The sequence below is a fragment of the Aricia agestis genome, chromosome 18 (assembly GCF_905147365.1).
Source record: "Aricia agestis chromosome 18, ilAriAges1.1, whole genome shotgun sequence".
NCBI lineage: Eukaryota > Metazoa > Arthropoda > Insecta > Lepidoptera > Lycaenidae > Aricia > Aricia agestis.
The window spans coordinates 3,244,076-3,267,216 of record NC_056423.1 but is presented as its reverse complement, the minus strand read 5'-3'; the positions used below and the strand labels follow the sequence as shown (position 1 = coordinate 3,267,216).

Below are 23,141 nucleotides of genomic sequence, written 5' to 3'. Positions count from 1 at the left end.
GATATTTTATTAATTTATTTAACTATCCCACAGCGCACCACTGCCAGCTGCTAGAATGTCTCATGTCGCTGAAAAGGGGCGTGGTCGCGGACGTACTGTCCGTAGTTGCGTACGGCACTGCGGGCGCGCGCTTGTCTGCCGCGAAACTGCTGTTCTACTACTGGCCGCCTTTTGATGCCAAGCTGTTTGACAGGAAGGGGTTGCTGTGCAAATTCTCTAGTGAGTTTTCATTGTTTGTGATGTTACAAGTACCAAATGTACATTTTAGATGCAACTAGAGTATTAAAAAAAGAAAAAGCATTCATAAGCGTTCTCAAACGAATGGGATGATAGCAATTTCAGCCGCCTATTAACATCTTTACATAATATTTAAATGCAGCGTTAGTGACCCGTCTCTTCAAATCCTTTCAGTATCGTCAGAACACTGGTCATATAATACCACTTTTTATAATACCACTATTGCGAGTTTCTTACGCCGGTTTTTCTCGCCGGGTTAGTTCCCGAACCGGTGGTAGGTCATCACGTAGACTTTCTAAAAAGATTTGATTCAAATTTACTCAGAAATAAAACAGTTTTTTTATTGATATATATAAGTCCTTGCATTGACCCGACTTGTGATATCACTACAGCTCATGAATGCCTAATCTTGCGGCTTTAGTGCCACTATGAATATTATAGACACGTCTCATACATTTTTGCAGACTCTCAAGCATCGTTCACGTGCCAACGCGACGCGTGTGGCGGCGGCGGCGCGGAGGCGGCCAAGGTGTGCTACGACCACTGCATCAGCGTCACCTTCGCATCAGACACGCCACCGCCGCTGTACCTGTGTATAGAGTGCGCTAACGAGATACACAGGTGTGTGTGCTACTTGAAATAAGTTGATCCGTTCACATTTAGGCCGCGTTCAAACCAAACTGACTGTCAGCCGCGGAATGTGAGCGAACGTTACGCAGTTTATTGTATTTCCATACATATTCACTTTCGTTCACACCTAACCGACAATACGTTATTACGCTAGGCGTAGGCGCGGACATTCGATACCGTATATGTCACGTTCACACTGGGGCTCACAGTGAGCCTGCTCACATTCGGCGGCTGACAATCAGTTTGGTTTGAACACGGCCTTAATAACAAGATGTTATTGTAACATAATATTGTGTTAGCGCCATCAGTCGACTGACCATTTTACTATTTGGTAAAAGCCATAATTATTATGTTGTTAAATCAGAAGAGTGAAAACCAGAACTATTAAATATATTGCTATTTATCGTTTGTTCACTTTCAGAGAACACCCGGACCAGCGATTCTTCGACATACTCCACCCACAGCAACAAGTATCCATGGTCTGTGAGAATAAGGTAGGAAATTAGAATAATTTTTAATTATAAATAATAATTGGCGAAGTAATAATAGCAGCTTCTATACCCTAGCCATCCTCTATAGTCTATACTCTATAGAATCCTGTCCAATATTTATATTTATAATTTATAGAATTGCAGATCTACTGACAAAGCGGCATACTCGATTTGCTTCTCAAACGAGTGCGCCAGCTACAACGGCAATCATCCAATAAGGTTAGTGTCAGACGAGCAATTCTTATTTGTACTTTTCAATCAAATTCTTATTTATACTCAGTAACCTCCGGTTCGACAAGGCTTTATATGGCGTGAACGTGGCGAGAAAAGGAACTAAACGCTTCTATCATACAAAAACGTCATTTTTGACATGTGTTTGACAGTCCTCCTTTACCAGCAGCGCTCCCGTCAATGTCACCCACGTTCATTTAAAGCCTTGTCAAGCTGTCAGTCTCAAGTTAAACGATTGCATTTTTTACGCCATTACACCAGCAATACTTTTCATTCTCCCATTTGTTAAATGATACTTGGATGAAATGACAGTAGTTGGGTTTAAAAACACCTCACTTGTGACACTGAAATCTACCTCTCTCAACTATCACTTTACAAGATGGCAAAATTAGTTCTGATTTTGGCCACATTTGGATCCTTTTAGAACTGCATTTTGGTTAGTCATTCATCATTATGGCGGTTCTCCCATGCCCTAGGTACTGCCTGCAGTGCCACGGCAACAGACACAACAGCCGGCGCGGCGGCGACCACGTGGTGCACTGCCGGCTGCAGCCCGCCTGGCACATGGACACCGACATGCAGACCAACCTCGTCGAGGCCATCATCAGGTGTGTGAGATACTCCAGCAGCCCGCAGGTATTACCTGCAGTGCCATGACAAGAGATACAACAGCCATAATAACATAATAACGCATAGCAGCAGCAGCAAACGCCATGTAGACCAACCTAGCACAGACATTTCATCAAGTTTAGCCATGCCTGACGTAAGAACATTATGCACTTTTAAGTCCTAGCGATTCAAAGAGCTTAACCAAAAAAAAATTACGAGTTAAGGTGCCGGTTGGCAACGGACGACATGAAGCAACCGCAGACGACGTCGCGACTCTACTGTTTCTACGTATTTCTATGAAAGTGTCGCTAGCTTCGTGTTGCTAGCTGCGCAGGATATTTCATAGAAATACATACAAGCCAGCAGTGTCGTCGTGACACATCATCTGCTGCAACTTCATGAAGTCGGCTTCAAACTTTTACCTTTAATCTACAGATTTCACTGCTCATGTAAGCCTTAGGTAGGTTAACCATTATCATGGTTAGCTAAATAGTAAATACAATATTTTACTTTAAATCTTATGATCTACCATTTACTGAACCCGTTACTCCTCAGCCTCCTGAAAGAAGCGAAGCCGATCAACATGGAGGATCCGGACAGCTCGTGGGAGCAAGTCAAGTATCCCCTCAGCGTCAACCTGCCTGATCCCATCTCAGTCGAAGATAGACAACTTTTAGGACGGTAAGTAATTTGTCTTAATTATTTTTTGTCGTTTTTCCTTTTAATTAAATATTTAATTTTCTTGTAGAAATAAATTTAGTTTGATGACTGACTATTTGCCTCTACTTTTGGTTTCCTCAAGGATCCGATGTATGTTTTTCTAGATACGGCGTGTGGCTGATGGTAGGGCTTTGCACACCGACGCCCGAGACTCCGGATGAAGTGCTGGGACGCCTGTTGTCCGTGCTCTTCCATTGGTTCCATGTTACATCATTCTCGTATACTGGTGAGTTGAATAATTCAACGTATTTATTCGATCATAATTTTAGTATTGTTTTTATCGAGGCAATATTTATTATTATGTTTGTCTACATCTACATTGTTAAAATAAGTAAAACTCCGAATAAGAGAAAAGAAACTATACCTATTATAAGAGAATGGGTGCAAAAATCTGGCGTACTTCAAGGAACTCTATTTCACCCAATTTCATTCATAATTTGTATTAATGACAATAGTCTTATTTTTTCTGTAATTTGACGTAAATATATCAAATTGCAACATTCGAAAGCACTTTAAACAATATTTGATGATACAGGTGAGACAGCGAACACGGTAGAGAAGTTGAAGTGCGAGCACGTGTGCGGGTGGGTGCGGCGCGTGGCGGAGACGGCGCGGGGCGTGCTCGTGGCGTGCCTGCTGCCGCACCCGCCGCACCACACGCGCCAGGCGGGACACTGGGACAACCTCGCGTCGAAGGGACAGCACCTGAAGGATGGACTCAATCGGTAACAAATTATTACCAATCTCGTTACATATCACGTTAGTAGTGCTCCATAATTTATGGTCTTTTTGTGTACGATCTTTGGAGTAAAACGAAGATGGTCGAGCTATTATTATTATTATCAGTGTAGAATCCTAGGGACACTGGCTCACTAACACACCCAGTACCACTGCGGAGCGCACGTCTATTCACCGTTACTGTCGCAATACAACTGAGCGATATTGACACTTGACAGATGATTTTATAGACTGCATCCCTACTACTGGTGTTTATGACACAATGTTAAGTATCTACTATGTAGATACACTGCGCATACACTACATCCCTTCCCTTTTCTAATTTTGATTAAACCTAGATGTATACCTACTGTTATAACTCCTACTTTCTACGCCTTCTTACTTGCCGACTTGTTTCTTTATTTCAGTGACGACTCTTCCAATTGACTTTTCAATACTTACAAGTTTTATTTTCCTCTCCTCTTCTTACCCTTTCCTCCTGGAAAGGCAATAGCGTGTAAATAGCTAAATTGCCTGCGAGATAATACAAAGTTCTCAAAAAAAAAACACTCCGGAATCCGTATCATGCCCGACTAACCTGTTCCATAGTCAGCAGGGTTGCTCCTCAGGCAATTGCAGTAGCAGCAAGCCCGTTGGATCTTGTAGGAGCAAGATGATTGTCTTCTGTAGCGCGTGGTCCGCTCCGGAGCGTAGCTGAAGTACTCTTGAATTTTGATGCACTTTGGTCGGCCGACCACACAAAAAGTTCACAGCGATTATATTGAAAAACCAAAAGGGAAAGAAACTTGAAATTCCAGCTGGATTAAGCCTTTTCTAGGAAAAATTATCAGAACAAAATTTTCTCGAATGCCATCAAAGCCCGGTCCGCGGCAAAAAGCCGCCAGCAAACACTTGTTATCTGTCAAGTGTCAAAGATATGTATTCTTCGTCTTCTTCCGACAGTGGTGAATTGCCATATTATGTTAAAGGTTCATCCAACGGTTGATGAACAGAAACTCCCAAACTGAGCTATATCCCAACAGTGGAAATCAAACACAACACAAATCCAGAGTGTAATTTGAGAACTTATTATTTAATTATTAAGGAAATTAAATATTAAATTATAACAAAATTAAGTGCACAACCATGCTCCCCCCTTTGGAAGTTTGAAAAACTTTCAAAAGAATTCTAAATTATTGGTTAAATAAGTAATCTTATTAATTTAATTACTAATATTAAACAAAATATTGTATACTTAAATTTACAACAGTCAAAAAATACAAGAGAGCATTGTTGAAGAGATTAAACTATTAATGTTATTGGGTAGGTATCGGATACAACTTCACCACAGGACGTTTGAAGGTACCGTAACTTGTTTTTACCATGGCCACGCGAGCTATATTATCTTTTGCGAGGAATATTTCAACTATAATACCAAGGGGCCAATTCAAAGGGGCACAATCATCCTGCCCTACAAGAACAACAGTCCCGACCTTAACAGGATTCTTAGGAGTAGCCCATTTCTGTCTCACTTGCAATGTATGCAGATATTCCATACGCCATTTTTTTCAGAAGGATTGAATCATCTGATCTAATAACCTTTTACGTTGAACAAGATTAGAATCAAAAAAATATTCCGACGCGGGCAAATATTGCAATGGAGTAGACATCAGAAAATGTGCTGGAGTGATCACTTCTGGATGAGGGTCCGAGGACACAACATTCAAAGGTCGTGAATTCAGGACGCACTCTATCTGAATAAGGACTCCTACTCGAACAATCCCTTCTTCATCAAGGAAAGCCGAAAGATGCAGTAGTTTTTTTGCAGGCAACTTATTATCTTTCAGAAGCGCAATATCTTCAGCAAAATGATACTTCACTAATTTTTAATGTGAAGAGGCGACAGTTTAATTATGACGAGGTAAATAGTGCTCTCTCAAAAATAGTACATTGGTTTAATGCTAATAATTTACTTTTGAACTCTAATAAAACAATATGTTTAAAATTTATCTTGCCAAATGTTAGGCAAGTACAAACCAATGTACTATTAAATGATGAGAAAATGAATTTAGTAGACACCACCGTATTCCTAGGCATAACGATGGATTGTAAGTTACAATGGGGTCCACATATTGCGAAACTGGCAGATAAGCTTAGTTCTGCAGCATATGCCGTTAAAAAAATTCGTGAAATCACTGATGTAGAGACCGCGCGATTAGTTTACTTTAGCTACTTTCATAGCATAATGTCTTACGGCATCCTCTTGTGGGGAAACGCGGCGGACATTAATACAATATTTGTGCTGCAGAAGCGAGCTATTCGTTCTATTTATAAGATGTCGTCTTTGGAATCTCTAAGAGAAAAATTTAAAGAAATAAGAATTCTTACCGTCACATCTCAATACATTTTGGAAAATCTCTTATATGTTAGAAAGAACATAAATATTTTCAAAAAGAAAAGTGAAAATCATAATGTAAATACTAGAAATAAGAACAAGTTAGCAATACCAATGTTCAGACTAGCCAAAATAAGCAAATCCTTTAAAGGCCAATGTATACGCCTATACAATAAAATCCCAGAAAATGTTTAAAATCTACCTTTAGACAAATTTAAAAAAGCAGTTAAAGAACGTTTGTGTGCTAAAGCGTATTATAAAGTCAATGATTTCTTCGAGGACAGCACACCTTGGGAATAGGGTGGCTCCATGCAGGTTACTTTTCTTTTATTTTTGTTACATAGCTGTAAGCCATAACATTGTAATTTTCCATTTTTTTTAGTAAAAGATGGCCCCGTGCGAGTTTCTTACGCCGGTTCTTCTCGGCGGGGTAGTTCCCGAACCGGTGGTAGGCAACGTAGTTTCTTCGTTCGACTTTCAAAAAGTGTATCATGATACCCATTTTGAATAAAAAGATATTTTATTTTATTTTATTTTATTTTAAAAATAAGTCATCTGTACTGCACGAATTACAGCTGTTTCCGCAGTCATAAGATTGCGGATTTTATCCATAGCTGAAATTCTCTTAAAACATAAACTACAGCAGACAATTGTTTATCCCATGAGGATAAACGTTGTGCTAGTTCATGTAAGACATGCGGCTTCCCTTGCGAAATAGTAGCAGCGAGAACATTTATCTTATGTTCCGGCAAGTTTTCACAATTTCAAGGAGCGAAGACCTTGATAGGCCACTCTGAAGTAGGGTTGCACATCTAAGACGGACCACTCCACCAAATAGGATGGGAAATAATCTGAGAAGGTAACAAACCGCGAGACAGACAGTCACTAGGGTTATCTGTTCCGGCTATATGAAAGAAATATTGTGATGCTAAATTCTCTTGACATTGTGACACTCGATTACTCACAAACACTGACCAGCGATGCGGAGAAGAATGACTCCAGGATAACGCAATCGTTGAATCGGAAAATGCATAAATATCAGAGATGTGAACCCGATCGAGGTATGTGTCACGAACAGTCTTCACCAGCTTGGACATCAACAGCGCAGCACATAATTCCAGTCTGGCAAGAGTCGTTACCTTAGTAGGTGAGACCTTGGATTTAGCACATAAGAGTCTAACTGAAATATCGTCTCCCTCTGTGATGTGTAAATATACCACACAAGTCACAACCATAGCCATGCATACTGGCATCACAAAAAACCACAATTCTGACAATACAATCCTTGGAGACACCTACATGTCTTGAAATCTTAGCACATGAAAGCAGAGGCAATTCCTGTGTTAGAACCACAACCGTCTTATGATATCTTCAGGAGGGGTATCATCCCACCCAACATTACTCAGCCATAACTCCTTAATCAGGAGTTTGGCATAAAGAATCACCGGAGCAACTAGCCCCAAAACATCAAATAAGCGGGCAACGACAGATAATATATTACGTTTGGTGCATCGGTCACCAACCGGAGAAGTAGTAATATTTTACTACTTCTGTAAAGGATGTTTTCTATTGAAAACATCCTTTACTGGTTCCCATGCAAGTCCTAAAACTTTAGAAACAGTCTGTCCACCATCAGAAAACTCCACCGAGCTACGATGAGAGTCCGGAAGACTATCCAATAAAGTTAATGAATTACTTTTCCACTTAACTAAATCGAAGTTTCCTGCTTTAAACAACAATATTAATTCTTGCGCCAAAGCAGTTGCAGAACCTACATCTGGAACTGAATGAACTAAGTCGTCCATATATAGCCTAGACTGAGCAACCTCAGCAGCGTCTGAATAATAAGGCTTCATATCCGAGGCCAGTTGACGCACAGTGCGCATAGCCAGAAAAGGACTCGATTTCAATCCAAATGGAACACAATTAAACTGAAAAGTGCGAATAGTTTATTTTTCATCGAAACGAAATAAAATCCGCAAATATTTACGATGATGTTCAGGAAGTCCAATCCGTAAGTACATTTGCTTGATATCAGCTGTAATAGCTATGGGAAAAAGTCGGAAATGTAATAATAATAAAAACAAGTCTGCCTGCAGGTAAGGTCCAATATGTAAAATATCATTTAATGACAATCCGCTATGTGTCTTAGCACTTGCATCCAGTACAATGCGAGGCAAAGGTTTGTCCGGGCGAACAACAGCATGATGTGGAATATAATATCCACCATCAACAATGTCAGAATCTAAAACTTCAGAAAGAAAACCGTTGTCTATGTATTCTTCAATCACCTTCCTATAATTCTCCCGTAGAGTAGGTACTTGCTTGAATTTCCTCTCTAGGGCAAGCAGTCTACGATGAGCCATAGAGCGGGAATTCTGTAGGAGTCCTCCGGACACCTACAGAAGGGCAAAGCAACCGAATCTACCAGTCTCCAAATCTCGAGTAACCGAGGATGTATAAAGATTCTCACACTCCGTGTCCTCCGGACTGAGAAATTGTCTAGGAGAGATTTCTTCCAATTCCCAGAACTTTTGTACCAAGTCATTGAGACCTAAAGCTGTAAAAGACCTATGAGATGGAATTGCTCCAGTATTAACAGTACTAGGGAAATCACCCATAAGTACATAGCCGAAAGCAGTCATAACTGCAGGAGGTGCTTGAGAGCCAGAATCAATCCTATTTCCTAAATAAACATATGGAAATAGCTGAGCTCCCAACAAAAGATTAACGTTGCCAGGGATGTTCCATGACAGATCAGCTAAAGGTATGTTATTTAAATAAGACATATCACACTTCTCTATAAAATGAGAAGGCAATTGGTCGGTGATACAATCCACCACCAAAGCTTGTATAACATATCTATTATTTGGATACACTCGTGATTGTATCTCGACACCCACATATCCAAGGATCGGTCGAGAAGTTAAACCAATTCCTTTCACACAAGAATTATTCAATGGAATGATAACTAAGTTGAGTAATTTACAACATTCTAATGTTATCAAATTATTTTGTGAACCATTGTCCAATAAACATCTAATAATAACTTTATTTTTATTATTATTATTGCAATTTGCATATACTTGAGCTGTAGCGAGCAATATACTAGAGCTCAGCTTCGAATTAACATTCATCGAGAAACTTGCATTTTCAGAAAGAGGTTTAACCGAAGAATCATTCATATTACTTACAGAGCAGGACGTGTCAACTAAATTATTATTTAAACTGCTACTATCATTTGACTGTATCTGAACTGTATGAGCATGTGTTTTACTAATTTTATTTTCAAAATGTAACATTGTATGATGTTTTTTCCCACATATACCGCAGACAGATGAAGAGCTACAGCCTGAGAGAGTATGTGACATACTCAAACAATTCACACAACCATGTTTTGACTTCACAACTCCAAATTTAATTTGCGGTGTACTCAAAGATTTAAACTGGGCACATTCATATAAATGTTTGCGATTTGCTCCATTACAATATCCACAAACCGAGGCAATAGAAGTAACTGTGTTATAATTTTTTGTTATAAAATCTTTATTTGTGTTAGAGCGGGTGGACAATACTGAATTTTTACTAGATTTATTTGTACTACTAACTGAACGCGAGCTAGGCAAACTAACATTATGGTTAGTGGGAGACCTCCCCAAGATCTTAACTTGATCCCGTACAAACGAAATTAAATCATTGTAAGAAGGTATATCTTTACTCCGCACTGACAGCTCATAGACCTGGCAAACAAACATAATATCAACACAATAATTACATTAAAGTATAGGTACTTTTAAAACCCAGACATGTTTAAGCTCGAAGTAAACTATTCTATGCTTCACCTGTCCTGTACCACTACCCAAGGATGAGTTTGAAAGCATCTCTTGCTAGCAGACCACTTCACTCGCCTTGATCATAAGAAGTTCACTTCTAATTTACAAAACAACTCCGAATCTCTAATTCTGCTTACAAGAACGTGTAATTCTACATCTCAAAATATTTTTTACATGTAATGAAGATATGATCAATTGTAGTGACATACACAGTACACAGACACTTCTCGACATCAATATTTTTATTTGAATAGGAAACAGTTAACAGGCCTTATTTACTTAACTGTCGTTTCCAATTTTTTTTTAATTTAGTTTAGCCAAATAACTTTTCATAATTGTTATATAAATGTGACACAACGACAAACTTTCAATATATCAACCGATTTTATCTATTATCTTTCAAATTCCTAATTTCTGATGTGTGTGCTGTATTCCATCACCTTAGCATGAAAGAATAATTTATTTAGTTTAATCTAGTTACTAGATAAATTAGATTCGTGATCCAGATCAAATAAAACATATCAGGAAATTGAACCGCTATTGTTTTATTAATTACATTTCTTCCCTCTTCCATTTTCAAAAATCTTGACAGGTCAACTCTGCGTTCAAAACCAGAGAGGCAATTCACGTACATACTTTATTTGATTAATCACTTAATAACATTATTGGGGCGAGCGAATCAAACCTTGAACACAACTTGAGTATTTCGTGGTACACTTTACGGACAAACTATCACGCCTATTGATTCGTTCTTCAACATAATAATTTTCATTTATATGCAGATCTACTATCATCAATCAGTCAAGGTGTGACGACGCGAGCCCTCACAAAACTCGGCTTTTAGCTAGTAATGTAATCTCAAACTCATGTTTTGTCACCAACACATGAAATTTATTCAAAATAATTTTACATTTTATCATAGACAATACAAATTGCCAAACTGCGTAACAGTTTGTTGATTTAAACAACACGTTACTCAATTTCTAACATTTTCCTTTAAAGTCTTCAGTCTATATATTATTATACACTGCTGTTAAAGTTAAACGAGGTCTTGGGTCCCGAATGTCTTTATCAGGTGACATTTTGTTCCTGCACTGCAATATACTATGAAACTTGTCACAAACAGTGTGGTCAATAATTTACATGTTAAACGCATGAAAAGATTTCTATTCCCAAAGGATTTATTGTATGAATAGAAGGCAATATGCAAAAACAAAATAAAAGTAAGTATAAAGTGCAATGCACATTGCACCATGTTTACCTAGCTTGCTTTGTAAGCAAGCATTAGCATCATATAGTAAACATGATGTATTCGGAAAATCAAGTCAATCTTAACACAGCGAGGAGCCGCTATAATTAAAATTATAATATTACCCCAAACCTTCGGGCCACCGGAAACCACTGCAATGTACGAGCATGTCAAAATTGAGCACATGAAGATGTCCACTGCACTCATCCATATTGAGGCAACTGACCCAATCTAATATAACAGCAACTACCCTCGCTTATATTTATTATTTCCTCCACACGACTTTGTTACTTGTTTAACTTCATTACAAGATCGACCTTACGGGTTAGCTTCACAACATCAACCCTATTTAATTTTTAGTATATTATTGCTCGAATTCACATTATTTTTACATTGTAGGTGAGTTTGTATAAAATTCTCGTTTGAAATAGCTTCCATACTAGTTATAAGTTTATAACTTCGAACCTTAATAATTTTATAATATTATTGTTTTTTATTATCACAACACTAATAATCACAGCAGGTTGTATTTACTCCACATACTATTGAGACGGAAGTGCACCACTCCTACAATTTTTATCAAACATTCCTAATTCAACAATTTCAGAACCCACCAACACTATATTGAATATTATGTAATAATTACAACACTATTATTATTTGCCAGACAATGTACAATTTGGTCTTAATATTATAATACAGGATCACTTAACAATACAATAGAAAACCGCAGTCATACAACAACATATCAACAAAGAACTATCAGAAACAAATATCTACGTTATAATTATCCTTACCTCATAAAAACATTTGCTTATAGGTCCTTTAATTTTCTTTTGAATACTTTTATTAAGGTTCATTGCTATTAAGTTTAGTTTTTCAACGTTTTTATATGAATAACCATAAAATAGGGACTTTTCTATTGCGCTATTACATTTAAACACACAACACAATTTATTGAGATAACGTTGTAGTCATTTTAACTATTATTATTGTACCTGTTTTGTACAAAATATTTTGGGTTATTTTGACCAAAGATACACAAATGTATTAAGTATATACACGGCAGTGTAAATGTCTCAAAGTAAAAAGTTACATTCATCATTGTATCAATGACTGTATCATGATTACATTGTGTTAAATTCACTTTCCTGCTAAAACTCTGTTTTAGCAGGAAAGTGAATATTAATAAAAAATATGAATCTAATATTATTCACAGACTTTTTACGATAACAGATAATTTTCATGTAAATTCAAGACAAAACAAAGAATCTATCATGTATACTCGTATCACCAAAGTTAAATAAACCTCTCACATTAAATTTAAATAAGTGCAAATAAAATTCCACTTACCTGCGTTTTAACATATTTACACAATATTATTTGTAGCAATTCCATATATCAGATATTAAATTACAAACATCCCGAAACAATAAAATCACAAATTAAATTGTAATTATTAGTACTGGGGAACAACTTATATATGATATTTTTAACGGTTGTTCAGTTACTCATTGCACGCGTTATATATTTTTAATATTCAAAAGGTAAGAAAATAATCAAAACGTAAGTGTATTGGTTTTGTGTCAACTTTGAAAATATTTTATGCAGTTTATCTTGTATGAACTAAATTTTTAGCAGTGTCCAACAAATTCATCTTGTTAAATTATTATCGTGTTTTAAAACAATATTCAAATAAGTAATATAATAGTAAAATTCCAATTTCTGATACGGACATAAACACATTTTTATTTAGATTTTTCTTCCCTTTTTGTTTAAATAAATTATTTTCCATACCTTTATTTTCCATTTTACACCTTTATTTTCCTCGTCGCCAATGTAGAATCCTAGGGACACTGGCTCACTAACACACCCAGTACCACTGCGGAGCGCACGTCTATTCACCGTTACTGTCGCAATACAACTGAGCGATATTGACACTTGACAGATGATTTTATAGACTGCATCCCTACTACTGGTGTTTATGAGACAATGTTAAGTATCTACTATGTAGATACACTGCGCAACACTACAATCAGCATTCGTTTATTTTTCATTAAGTGCAAAAAAACTTTATAAAACAAGAGAAAATACAAAATATATGTATAAATTATAAAGCATGATTTTTACATTTCTTCCACTTTTCGCAATAAAATAAAAATGTGTTGTAGGTTGTACTGTTTGATCCCGTACGGAATCATCACACAATCGATTTGGGACTACATCATGCCTAGCTGGATGGAGTCCATCTGCGAAGACGTTGCAGAAAAGGTAAACACATGATTAAATTTACTATATTAAATAGATCTACTTAGGCGACGTATTTCATTGCTGCCTTCGCACCATAGCTTCAGAACACAATTTGGTACAATGTTGGTAAATGATTAAATTAAGAAATTTAAAAAAACCCCCGCCAAATGACTTTAAAAAGTAATGAAATAATATATTTTACTGACTTCAAGTTTAAATAATTCCTTAGTGTAAAGTTATATTTTAGTCCATAATATTACGGTTTTACATAACAATAAAACCGATATTATGTGCCGAAGAGGAAAACATACAGCATTGTTTTGAAGAAAGCAGTGTATACTTATCTGTTTCGGTCTGTTTTATCTTCATAAACGGGTTTCGGTAACTTAACTAGATGGCGCTAGGAGAGATCTCTATGATGGACCAGCAAGGGGGGGCGCGCCAGCGCCGCCATTTTCCAAACCATAGTCGTCTTCACCAGGATATACAGGATATATATATATATATATATATATATATATATATATATATATATATATATATATATATATATATATATATATATATATATATATATAGTATATAATAATATATAGTAATTTGAAGTTAAACTTTATGCAGATAAATAAAACATACATATTTTAATATCTATATAATTAACCATAATAATTATAACAGAGAAAATCATAAAAAGTAAGTATAAATCATAATTCATACATTGACTAAACCGGCGCAAAAGTACTAAAAAATGAATCAAGTCGATTGTCTTTAGGGATTTCTATCTGTTTACAATAATGATTGAAAAACGTGTTGGATGATTTCCAATTTCCCCTAGATAATATTTCGTCTATTGGTTGATTATCAAGCCACCTCCAGGATGCTACCGCTGACCTACAGCTTCCTGGAGGTGCGTCAATACCACTGTCCCTCAATACAGAACGCACCCAATTTCCTATTACAGTCCTGGAAGCTGGTTTAATTATCCCATTTACTGTAATAAACAAACTATTTAAATCTCTCACCTCAGACCTTCGGGGCCTAACTTTTTCCAGGTAAGATCTTACAAGAGTTACAGGGCAAATATTTCTATTGTCGTGTTTTGAAAGCATCCAGGCAGATTGGCGACGAGAATGAGTGTCTGTCTTAGATCCAAATGCCGGTATTAAGAAAATCACCTCTGTCGAAGAAGTGATCACTTGTTACCTGGAGCAGAGTGAGATCATGGACTCTCCTTCCCGAGGCCAATAATAGGACTATTGCAGTTCTTCTAGCTATATCAAAGAGAGACTCTTTTGGAGGGTTTGCTGTGATCCACTCCAGTACATCCCTTGGATCCCAGGATATGGAAATGGTAACTTTTTTAGGCTTCGCAGAGGCTATGGCTTTAAGAGTGTGTTTTATAATAAAATTTGAAAATGTGTGGTGTTCGGCGTGAGGTCCACAAAAAGTAAGTACAGCAGACTTGTGTACTAAAATTGTGTTGTACGACAAGTTTTCGTTAAAATGAAGATGCATAAGAAATTTTGCGACTTCGAATGATTGAGGCTCTTTAGCATTGACTTCAGAAATTGAACACCATTCAAGCCATTTTTTAATTGCCGGCAAATATGTTGATAACGTGGAGGTACGCCAGCTCTTTTGTAGAAGATTCTTTTCTTCCGAGGACCATTCTCTTATTTGCGAGCCCCACCCCCAATTTTCCACACTTTCAACGTTAACGAGTGCACTTGTGGTGGGGGTTGTCCCGTTGTCACGTCTATCAGAATTTTCGGCAGATTCTGAAGCTTCATTGGGACATCCAGAGCTCGAGATTTCAGATCCTGTAACCAGAACGCTTGAGGCCACTCTGGAGCTACTATGAGGTAAGTTCCCCGAGCTGTGTTCATATGTGCCAGAATTTTCGGAATTATGCTTGGAGGAGGAAATACCCAAGCTAGTCTGTAATCCCAAGGTTTGCTGAAGGCATCTATAAAGTCTGCTGATTGATCTCTGCAATATATCGTGACGTAGTTCCGTACTACTGCTGTTCGTCTCGAGGCGAATAGGTCCACCTCTGGATATCCCCACTTCCGGAACACTTCCGCAGTGCCCGAGGGGAGCAGATGCCATTCCGCTGGGATTTTTCCGCGGGATAGTCTGTCCGCTATTATGTTGTACCTCCCCGGAAGGTAATGTGCAGACAGACATATGTTCAGACTGTCGGTCAACTGTAGGAGTTGAAAGGTTAAGGCTAACAGTTCCACTGATTTTGTTCCTCCTTCTTTTCGAATGTAGGCAATCAGGGTTCGATTGTCTGACTGAATTAGTATGTGCGAATTCCTTAGTTCTTTTGATTTTGCTTTTATTGCAGCTACTACTGCGAACAGTTCTTTTTTGTTGCTGTGCCATCTTTTTTGCTGTACTGTCCATTTCCCGGAGAGTAAAGTTCCGTCTAAATAGACACCCCATCCCACATCTGAAGCGTCCGTCGCCAGATAGTTCGTCGTGGGTTTTTTGTGTATCGGTGCCGAGCGGTGAATGCCGTTGAGCCACCACATTAATTCCCGTTTCACGTGGTTTGGGAAACGGATCTTTACACGGGGCAAAACCTTGGAAAAACGCTTCAGGAATATTTGGAGGTGCCGGCAATGGAGTCTTCCCCTTGGGACAACAAAGTTGGCAAAGTTGAACTGTCCTAGCAGGCTTTGCAGCTGTCGAAGATTTATGCCCTCTTTCAGTACAATTCTTTGTTTCAGACTGCTATCTAGGCTGGTGATCTTCTGTTCTGGGAGTGACATGGTTTTCGCTACTGTCCTCCAACGTATTCCTAAATATTCTAGGTCCTACTACTAGTTGGGGTAAGAACCGATTTCCGATAGTTGATTTGCCAGCCCAACAATTCCAAGTGTCTTACGGCTTCCGAAGCCTGCAGACACAGAGCGTTCCGATCCTGGTGCACTACAAGGAAATCGTCTAGGTAGACTAGTACTCGATATCCTTTCGCGCGTAGGGTCTCCGCGACCCAACACTTTACAGAAGAGAAAAGGTAAGGAGCAGAAGCTAGACCAAATGGTAGGCATGTCATTTGGTACAACTTTCCCAGGTAACTGATTCTTAAAAAAGGTCGGTGCGATTTTGCAATGGGCAAATGGAAATAGGCGTTTGAAATATCTAATTTTATCATCCAGTCTTTTGGCTGGGGAAATTCCGGAACATTTGCATGAGACACTAGACGAAACCGTTTCGCTTTCACATATGCATTGAGTTGCCGTAGGTCGAAAATTGGTCTCATTGAACCATCGCTCTTTTTCCGCAAAAAAACTTTCGATATGAAACTGGGCGTTTTGGCAACTACTGGTTCTAATACCTTTTGATCCAACAGTTCCTGCATTATTTTCGATACTGCAGGGGACGGTTCGGTTGTATACCGTTTCAGTATTCGTTTCGTGGGTAAGATCAACGGGGTTTTTTTGAAGAATGGTATTCGAGAACCCGAAATTGCTAATATTACAATGTTTGTGGCTCCCATAGTTTGCCATTGATGTTTGAATTTTATCAATTGTCCCCCCATGAAATGTGTTTGATAGTCACTTCTTTTTAATATTGTTGTTTCGAAATGAATTGTTTTGTTTGTGGGTGTTATTATTAGACTTTTTATAATTTGATTTTGAATTATTTATTGTTTTATAACCTCCGAAATTTGCTTGTTTAGGTAACGAGACAGATCTAGATGTAAAAGCAATTGGTTCAGTTATTTTTCGTTTTAAAAATGATCTATCTTTTTTAAATTGTTGACCCAGCCAATTATGAGCACCTCCTTGAGATTTAATAAAAGACTCAAACCTTGTTTTTTCAAACAAAAATTCTTCACTTGGCGGTATATTTGATAAAGCAGCTTGTACATTTTTATCATTTATTTCAGAAATTAATCTTTGACGTCTAATTTCAATGCATTCCGCACGTTTACCGCACACAATTTGTAAGGTTTCCTCAGATGATTTGTAAGAAGGTGAAGATTTTCCAAAAGATTCAGTTATTTTATTAAACAATGTATCCGAGTTGACCTCTGTAGGATTTTTATGAGCCCAATCTACTAAATCTTGGAGACCCATTTTCATTAGTTGACGTTGATGTAACAACGCGTTTGTTAAAGCCACCATAACTTGTTCAGTGGGTGCCAAAAAATATTTCCCTTTATTAAGGCTACAAAGCTCGTCGTTAATTTTTAAATTGCAAAAACCTGGTTGAGCAATTAAATTATTTAAAACTTTATTATAACGGACATGGCGCCAAGTGGGCGAATTAAAATGTTGGAGATCGATTAACGATTTCAATCTCGACTCATCGGCCGGTTTAATTAAACTAAAAACAGTCTTATTTTAATATAAAAATGTAGAATAAACCCGATGAAAACGGATTCAAGACCGTACGCGGCGAAAGTACACAACGCTATGGTTTGGAAAATGGCGGCGCTGGCGCGCCCCCCCTTGCTGGTCTATGCTCCATCATAGAGATCGCTCCTAGCGTCATCTAGTTAAGTTACCGAAACCCGTTTATGAAGATAAAACAGACCGAAACAGATAAGTATACACTGCTTTCTTCAAAACAATGCTGTATGTTTTCCGGAGGCACATCAATTGTTGTCACGGTGTGTCGGGGGACCGCCAACAGTGTCTTTTGCATTTTGTATCGCCATGTCACTAATTGTCTCGATTCGGTTCGCTGTGAACTGACCCTTAAACTATAATGTTATGTGAAATCAAACATCTACCATTAGCGGGCCCCCGACACACCTTGACAACAATTATGGACTACAATATAACTTTACACTTAGGAATTATTTAAACTTGAAGTCAGTAAAATATATTATTGTTTCATTACTTTTTAAAGTCATTTGGCGGGGGTTTTTTTAAATTTCTTAATTTAATTTTATTTCATGCTTTTTAAACTTGTATTGGTTATAGTGCAGAATAATTCCTATCAACAGGATCATATTATATCCCAATGAATACCATCTAGGAATGTCCTTTTGGGTGCGGCCGTCAATATGAGTCCAAACATGAAACCTCCACTTTGGGTTCATATGGAGCTCAGCTTATAGAATCCAGGTGATGCTGCAGCAGCAGCATGCAAAAATTTATTGGTTATCTACGTCTTACTAGTTGTCGCAATTAAAATGAGCCCAAACACGAAACTATTGCTCTAAGCTTGTGAGGAGTTGGGTATCCTCTTGATTACCAGGTAATGCTGCAGCACCAGGTCAACTTTCCATTAATGTGTAAATATTCATAAATGTCACGAACTAGAATGCAATAAAGCCCACCAAACGACTGCAAGTTGCTAATCGGCCCTTCACGAACCAGATGAACCGTGATTTTTCAGCACGGAGCAGGCTGATGATGATAAACTATAGCTAAGAACACTCTCAATTAAATCACCATTCAAACAAAAAAAAACTAGATCAAAATCGGTCCACCCGTTTGGATGCTACGATGCCACAGACAGACAGACAGACAGACAGACAGACAGACAGACCGACAGACAGACAGACCGACAGACAGACACGTCAAACTTATAACACCCCTCTTTTTTGTCGGGGGTTAAAAAACGAGCGCCGCATTATAGAGAGTTTCTTGTTAATTAGTCTTTCTTGCGAAACCACCCCAATTCGCATAATATTGCACCTGACTCTAAAAATAAACGGTCTTACCACAAAAAACTAAATATCTATTGAACAGTAATTGTTTTGAGACCATTTTGTACTGAATTTTTCTCTTATCACGTGTTCAACAGGTGTTTAAATCTTTTGTACTAAGACCGAAAGGGTCTGCCTACCGTGGCGCCTATCCGATTGAATGAATAAGGCATAGATTCGTAATAATATCCCAGCTATAGGCTATAACATACATTTGCGAAGTCGGGTTGTAGTTAACTTTTGATCTCATAAGCTATGGTTTGTCCTCAGGACCTGGTGGAGTTCAAGGTGGTGATGGCGAAGGTTCTGGAGCCGGAGCCGGACGGCGAGCGGCGCGTGTGGCGGTTCGCGGAGCTGCGCGCCACCGACACGCCGCGCCCCGCCACCGTGCTGCCCGTGCTGCACTGGTACCAGGTACGGCACAGCTCGAGGCGGTACCCGGTACCATCTGGTGGAGTTCGAGGTGGTGATGGCGAAGGACCTGGAGCCGGAGCTGCACTGGTACCAGTTGCAGCTTGCAGTTCGAGGCGGTACCAAATACGTATAACAGTTTGAGGTGGTACCAGGTACGGATAACAGTTCGAGGTGGTACTGGTGCACGGTCCTGAATTTTCCCAGATCGGAGTGAGACAAACAACGCCTGTGGACTCAAGCTTCCCACGCTGTGGCAACACAACGTTCACCGGATAAGCTAGTGATTTATTAACAGTATAATATTGAGTTAAAAAGTATAATTTATATTTCCAGACGATATCCCTGTTGGACGTGAGGATCCCTCTGTCGCACCTGTTCGACCTGTTCGTGCACTGCGTCGTCAACATGCCTGAGAACGTCATCCAACCGCCCTCTAGTAAGACAAATAATAATATGGTCGCGTTAATGCAGTAGGTCGCGTTATTGCAGTAGGTCGCGTTATTGCAGTAGGTCGCGTTATTGCAGTAGGTCGCGTTATTGCAGTAGGTCGCGTTATTGCAGTAAGTCGCGTTATTGCAGTAAGTCGCGTTATTGCAGTAAGTCGCGTTATTGCAGTATGTCGCGTTATTGCAGTAATTTGCGTTATTGCAGTAAGTCACCTTATTGCAGTAAGTCGCGTTATTGCAGTAAGTCGCGTTATTGCAGTAAGTCGCGTTATTGCAGTAAGTCGCGTTTTGCAGTAGGTCGCGTTATTGCAGTAAGTCGCGCTACTTCAATAAAATAATAAAGAACTAATAATAAATAATTAGATAACATTCATAAACATCGTAAACAAATATGAAATAATTCCAGATGGCGACAAATCTAACGGCAGTTTAACGGATAAAGAAAAATCTGAAAAGGAAAAAGCTAAGGACGAAGAATCCAAACCACAGAACCTGACGTGCTGTATACTGATGCTGGATATACTGTTGAAACAGGTAATTTAAGAAAGTAAAGTTTGACCATGTTTGTTTGAACGCGATAATCTCAGGAACTAATGGACCGATTTCAAAAATTATTTCACCAATGTATAGCTAAGATGTCCCTGAGTGCTATAGTCTATGTATGTACCACGAGCGGAGCCGGGGCGGACCACTACAATATAATTATTGTATCGCAGTTGGAGCTGCAGGCGCACCGCATCAACATACAGAACGTGAGCAGCGAGGCGACCAAGCTGCTGCGGCTCATGCTCAAGTCCAACCAGCTAAATACTATTGAGCATTGTGAGTATATTTTAGATTTCAATGTTTGAGCTTGTAATATTCAAGTTGAAAAGTTCAAAATAGTAATATGACAATACAAATGACAGAAGCGAGTCTTTACCCTTCTCACATAAAATATATTTGTTCAAATCACAGTACATTACACTACATTACAGCAAAATATCGTATGCGCACTAAAACACGATCTATATAAAAAAACAATATTAATAACAGCGCCACAGTCCTGCATCGCCCTATCAAAGTTTTCTAAGTGCGTCGGTACTTATATTATATTTTACGTCAGCTGAAAACAATCACGTGGGCTTCGGCCTGACAGAGCATACCACCTGGCTCGGTCGGAAGATCTTTCTTTGCGGCCGCCATTCATATCCCACATCCCTTTCAGCGGAGTGCGCATCAGCCGGTGCGTGCGCGTACTGCGAGGCGGCGGCGCTGTGCGCGCAGCTCGCCGTGCGCCTAGTTCGAGTGTTGGTGCCGCCCGCGCCGCGAGTCACGCAGCAGGTGGGGTATACAGAATTACAGATAGGGTTATGCTTGTCTGACAAACTCTCCATCAGGGAGATCGCAGACGGCACACTTTTTGTGGGATCGAGTCTGCGGCGCACATATAGTCGGCAATCGGCATGGCGCAGCCATGCAAATTGCAAACTGCATGTGCGCCGCAGACTCGATCACACAAAAAGTGTGCCTTCTGCGATCTCCCTCAGACAATCACAAAACACATTGCTATGTCGCAGTCATCTTGTTGAATCTGCTAATTGATTGAATGACTAGGACATTCAGTGAATGACGTCATTTAATTCAATATAATATTTTTGTTCGTATTCACTATTCAGTTACGCATAAATTTTTCTTTAAAAGAAATGTCGGCGGTAATAGTAGTTAAATACATGCTGTCACACTAATTTATTACAAACAACGCACAAAAAACTACATTTGAATCACCTTACTGATTTAAAACATTGAATGTTGAGTGACACTTGTTCAATCAACGTTCGATCTAGTCATTAAATTAAATGTAGTCATTTTAATGAAAGTGCTAGTCATTCAATCAAATATGTAGTAGATTCAACCAGGAATATAATATATAGTTACATGGAGAAGTTTTAAATTAGTACGTACGGACACATAACAATCATGAACACTCAACAGTACGTATGCAGAATTTATAATAAAAAAAAACTAATTCACCAAGACACACATTGAAAAACTCACTTCAGGTAAAAGAAGCAACGATAGCAAATTAATCGATGCTTCTTACATTTGCTATAATCGTTTCGATACATCGATGTTTTTCTTTTTAGGCTTTTTAACATCGATACATTGAACTATCGATGTCTATGATGTATCGCGTTGTATTCGATTTTACTCTCGCTTCTGAATATTGTATCGGTGCATCGCTGCCAGCAATATGGCCTGGATAAATGCAGAAATATTGCCGAATCACATCACTCCTTTACACTTTTCGAGTCCTAAATAGCATCAAAAACCGTTACTGTTTCTGCATCTTATCCAGGAACTATGATTGGTCAATGTTACAAAATTTATGCTTTTTGTCGGAGTCAAGAGAGCCGTAATATCTACGAATCCGCTGCTACGATTATCGACTAGGTATTAAGTTAACGAATACCCATTAAACAGAAACTAGACAATGTCAAACATTTCACCCACCACTATCACAGAAAGTGAAAACATTACACTACGAAGGCCAAAGAAAATTTCACATTTGAAAACGACTAACCCAAAAAAAGAGCAAAGGAACTGCTTCAACGCAGCTTAACTGTGTAGCCTCCATCCGAAGAGAGTTGGTCAGAGGCAATTCCGAAGAAGTCTCAGATGGACGATGATCGTCGTGTGGGTCCATCGGTAGCAGCTGGAGCGGCCCAAGCGGAACCCTTAGGTGCCCTCGAGCGCGGATCTCTGGGAGGCGTTCTAGTGCATATGCCTCACGTGCGTATCTGTTAGTCTAGCTTGATTTGGCGGGCGATGCAATTGTCACACAGAGATTGTCGGTTTTGGTACAAAATTTATCAAAATTAACGTCACCAGCTAAAATATCAATCATTGTAGTCACTATCATATCGTCTCTCTGTTTGGCAAGATTAAGTAAGTGTTCTATCTCATGATCATTAGGAATAGTTGTTTTCTTGTTAAAGTTTGTGTATTTGGATTACATAGCTTTCTTTGTGTGACCTATATTCTTTACTGACAGTTTTTTGTTATCAATGTTCGTAGCTTTAATGGCTGCATGATAAGTGTGATCGTTTCCACTTAGAGTTGTGTTTACTTAATCCTTCGTAAATAAAAGTTTTTGTTTAACTGAAATATATTTTAAATACTTAGATTGTTTACCGTAACGTAAATGACCGTAATTTTGTATTCTTATCGTGTAAGGAGTCAGTGTAAATCAGATCATTTCAAAT

At 38.6% G+C, this 23,141-nt stretch overlaps 1 protein-coding gene across 1 annotated transcript in view; it reads left to right on the top strand.

Annotated features, from left to right (window-relative positions):
• LOC121736181 (protein unc-79 homolog) overlaps positions 1 to 23,141 on the top strand; it is a 51,045-nt gene that overhangs the window by 5,680 nt on the left and 22,224 nt on the right. Inside the window, exons 7-21 of the mRNA XM_042127268.1 lie at positions 34 to 219; positions 702 to 858; positions 1,289 to 1,361; positions 1,495 to 1,577; positions 2,066 to 2,197; positions 2,754 to 2,879; positions 3,023 to 3,144; positions 3,454 to 3,643; positions 13,284 to 13,383; positions 19,307 to 19,450; positions 19,784 to 19,886; positions 20,303 to 20,430; positions 20,613 to 20,718; positions 21,104 to 21,219; positions 22,507 to 22,668. Coding sequence (XP_041983202.1) covers positions 34 to 219; positions 702 to 858; positions 1,289 to 1,361; positions 1,495 to 1,577; positions 2,066 to 2,197; positions 2,754 to 2,879; positions 3,023 to 3,144; positions 3,454 to 3,643; positions 13,284 to 13,383; positions 19,307 to 19,450; positions 19,784 to 19,886; positions 20,303 to 20,430; positions 20,613 to 20,718; positions 21,104 to 21,219; positions 22,507 to 22,668 — 1,928 coding nt within the window. The remainder of the gene's footprint in view (positions 1 to 33; positions 220 to 701; positions 859 to 1,288; positions 1,362 to 1,494; positions 1,578 to 2,065; positions 2,198 to 2,753; positions 2,880 to 3,022; positions 3,145 to 3,453; positions 3,644 to 13,283; positions 13,384 to 19,306; positions 19,451 to 19,783; positions 19,887 to 20,302; positions 20,431 to 20,612; positions 20,719 to 21,103; positions 21,220 to 22,506; positions 22,669 to 23,141) is intronic.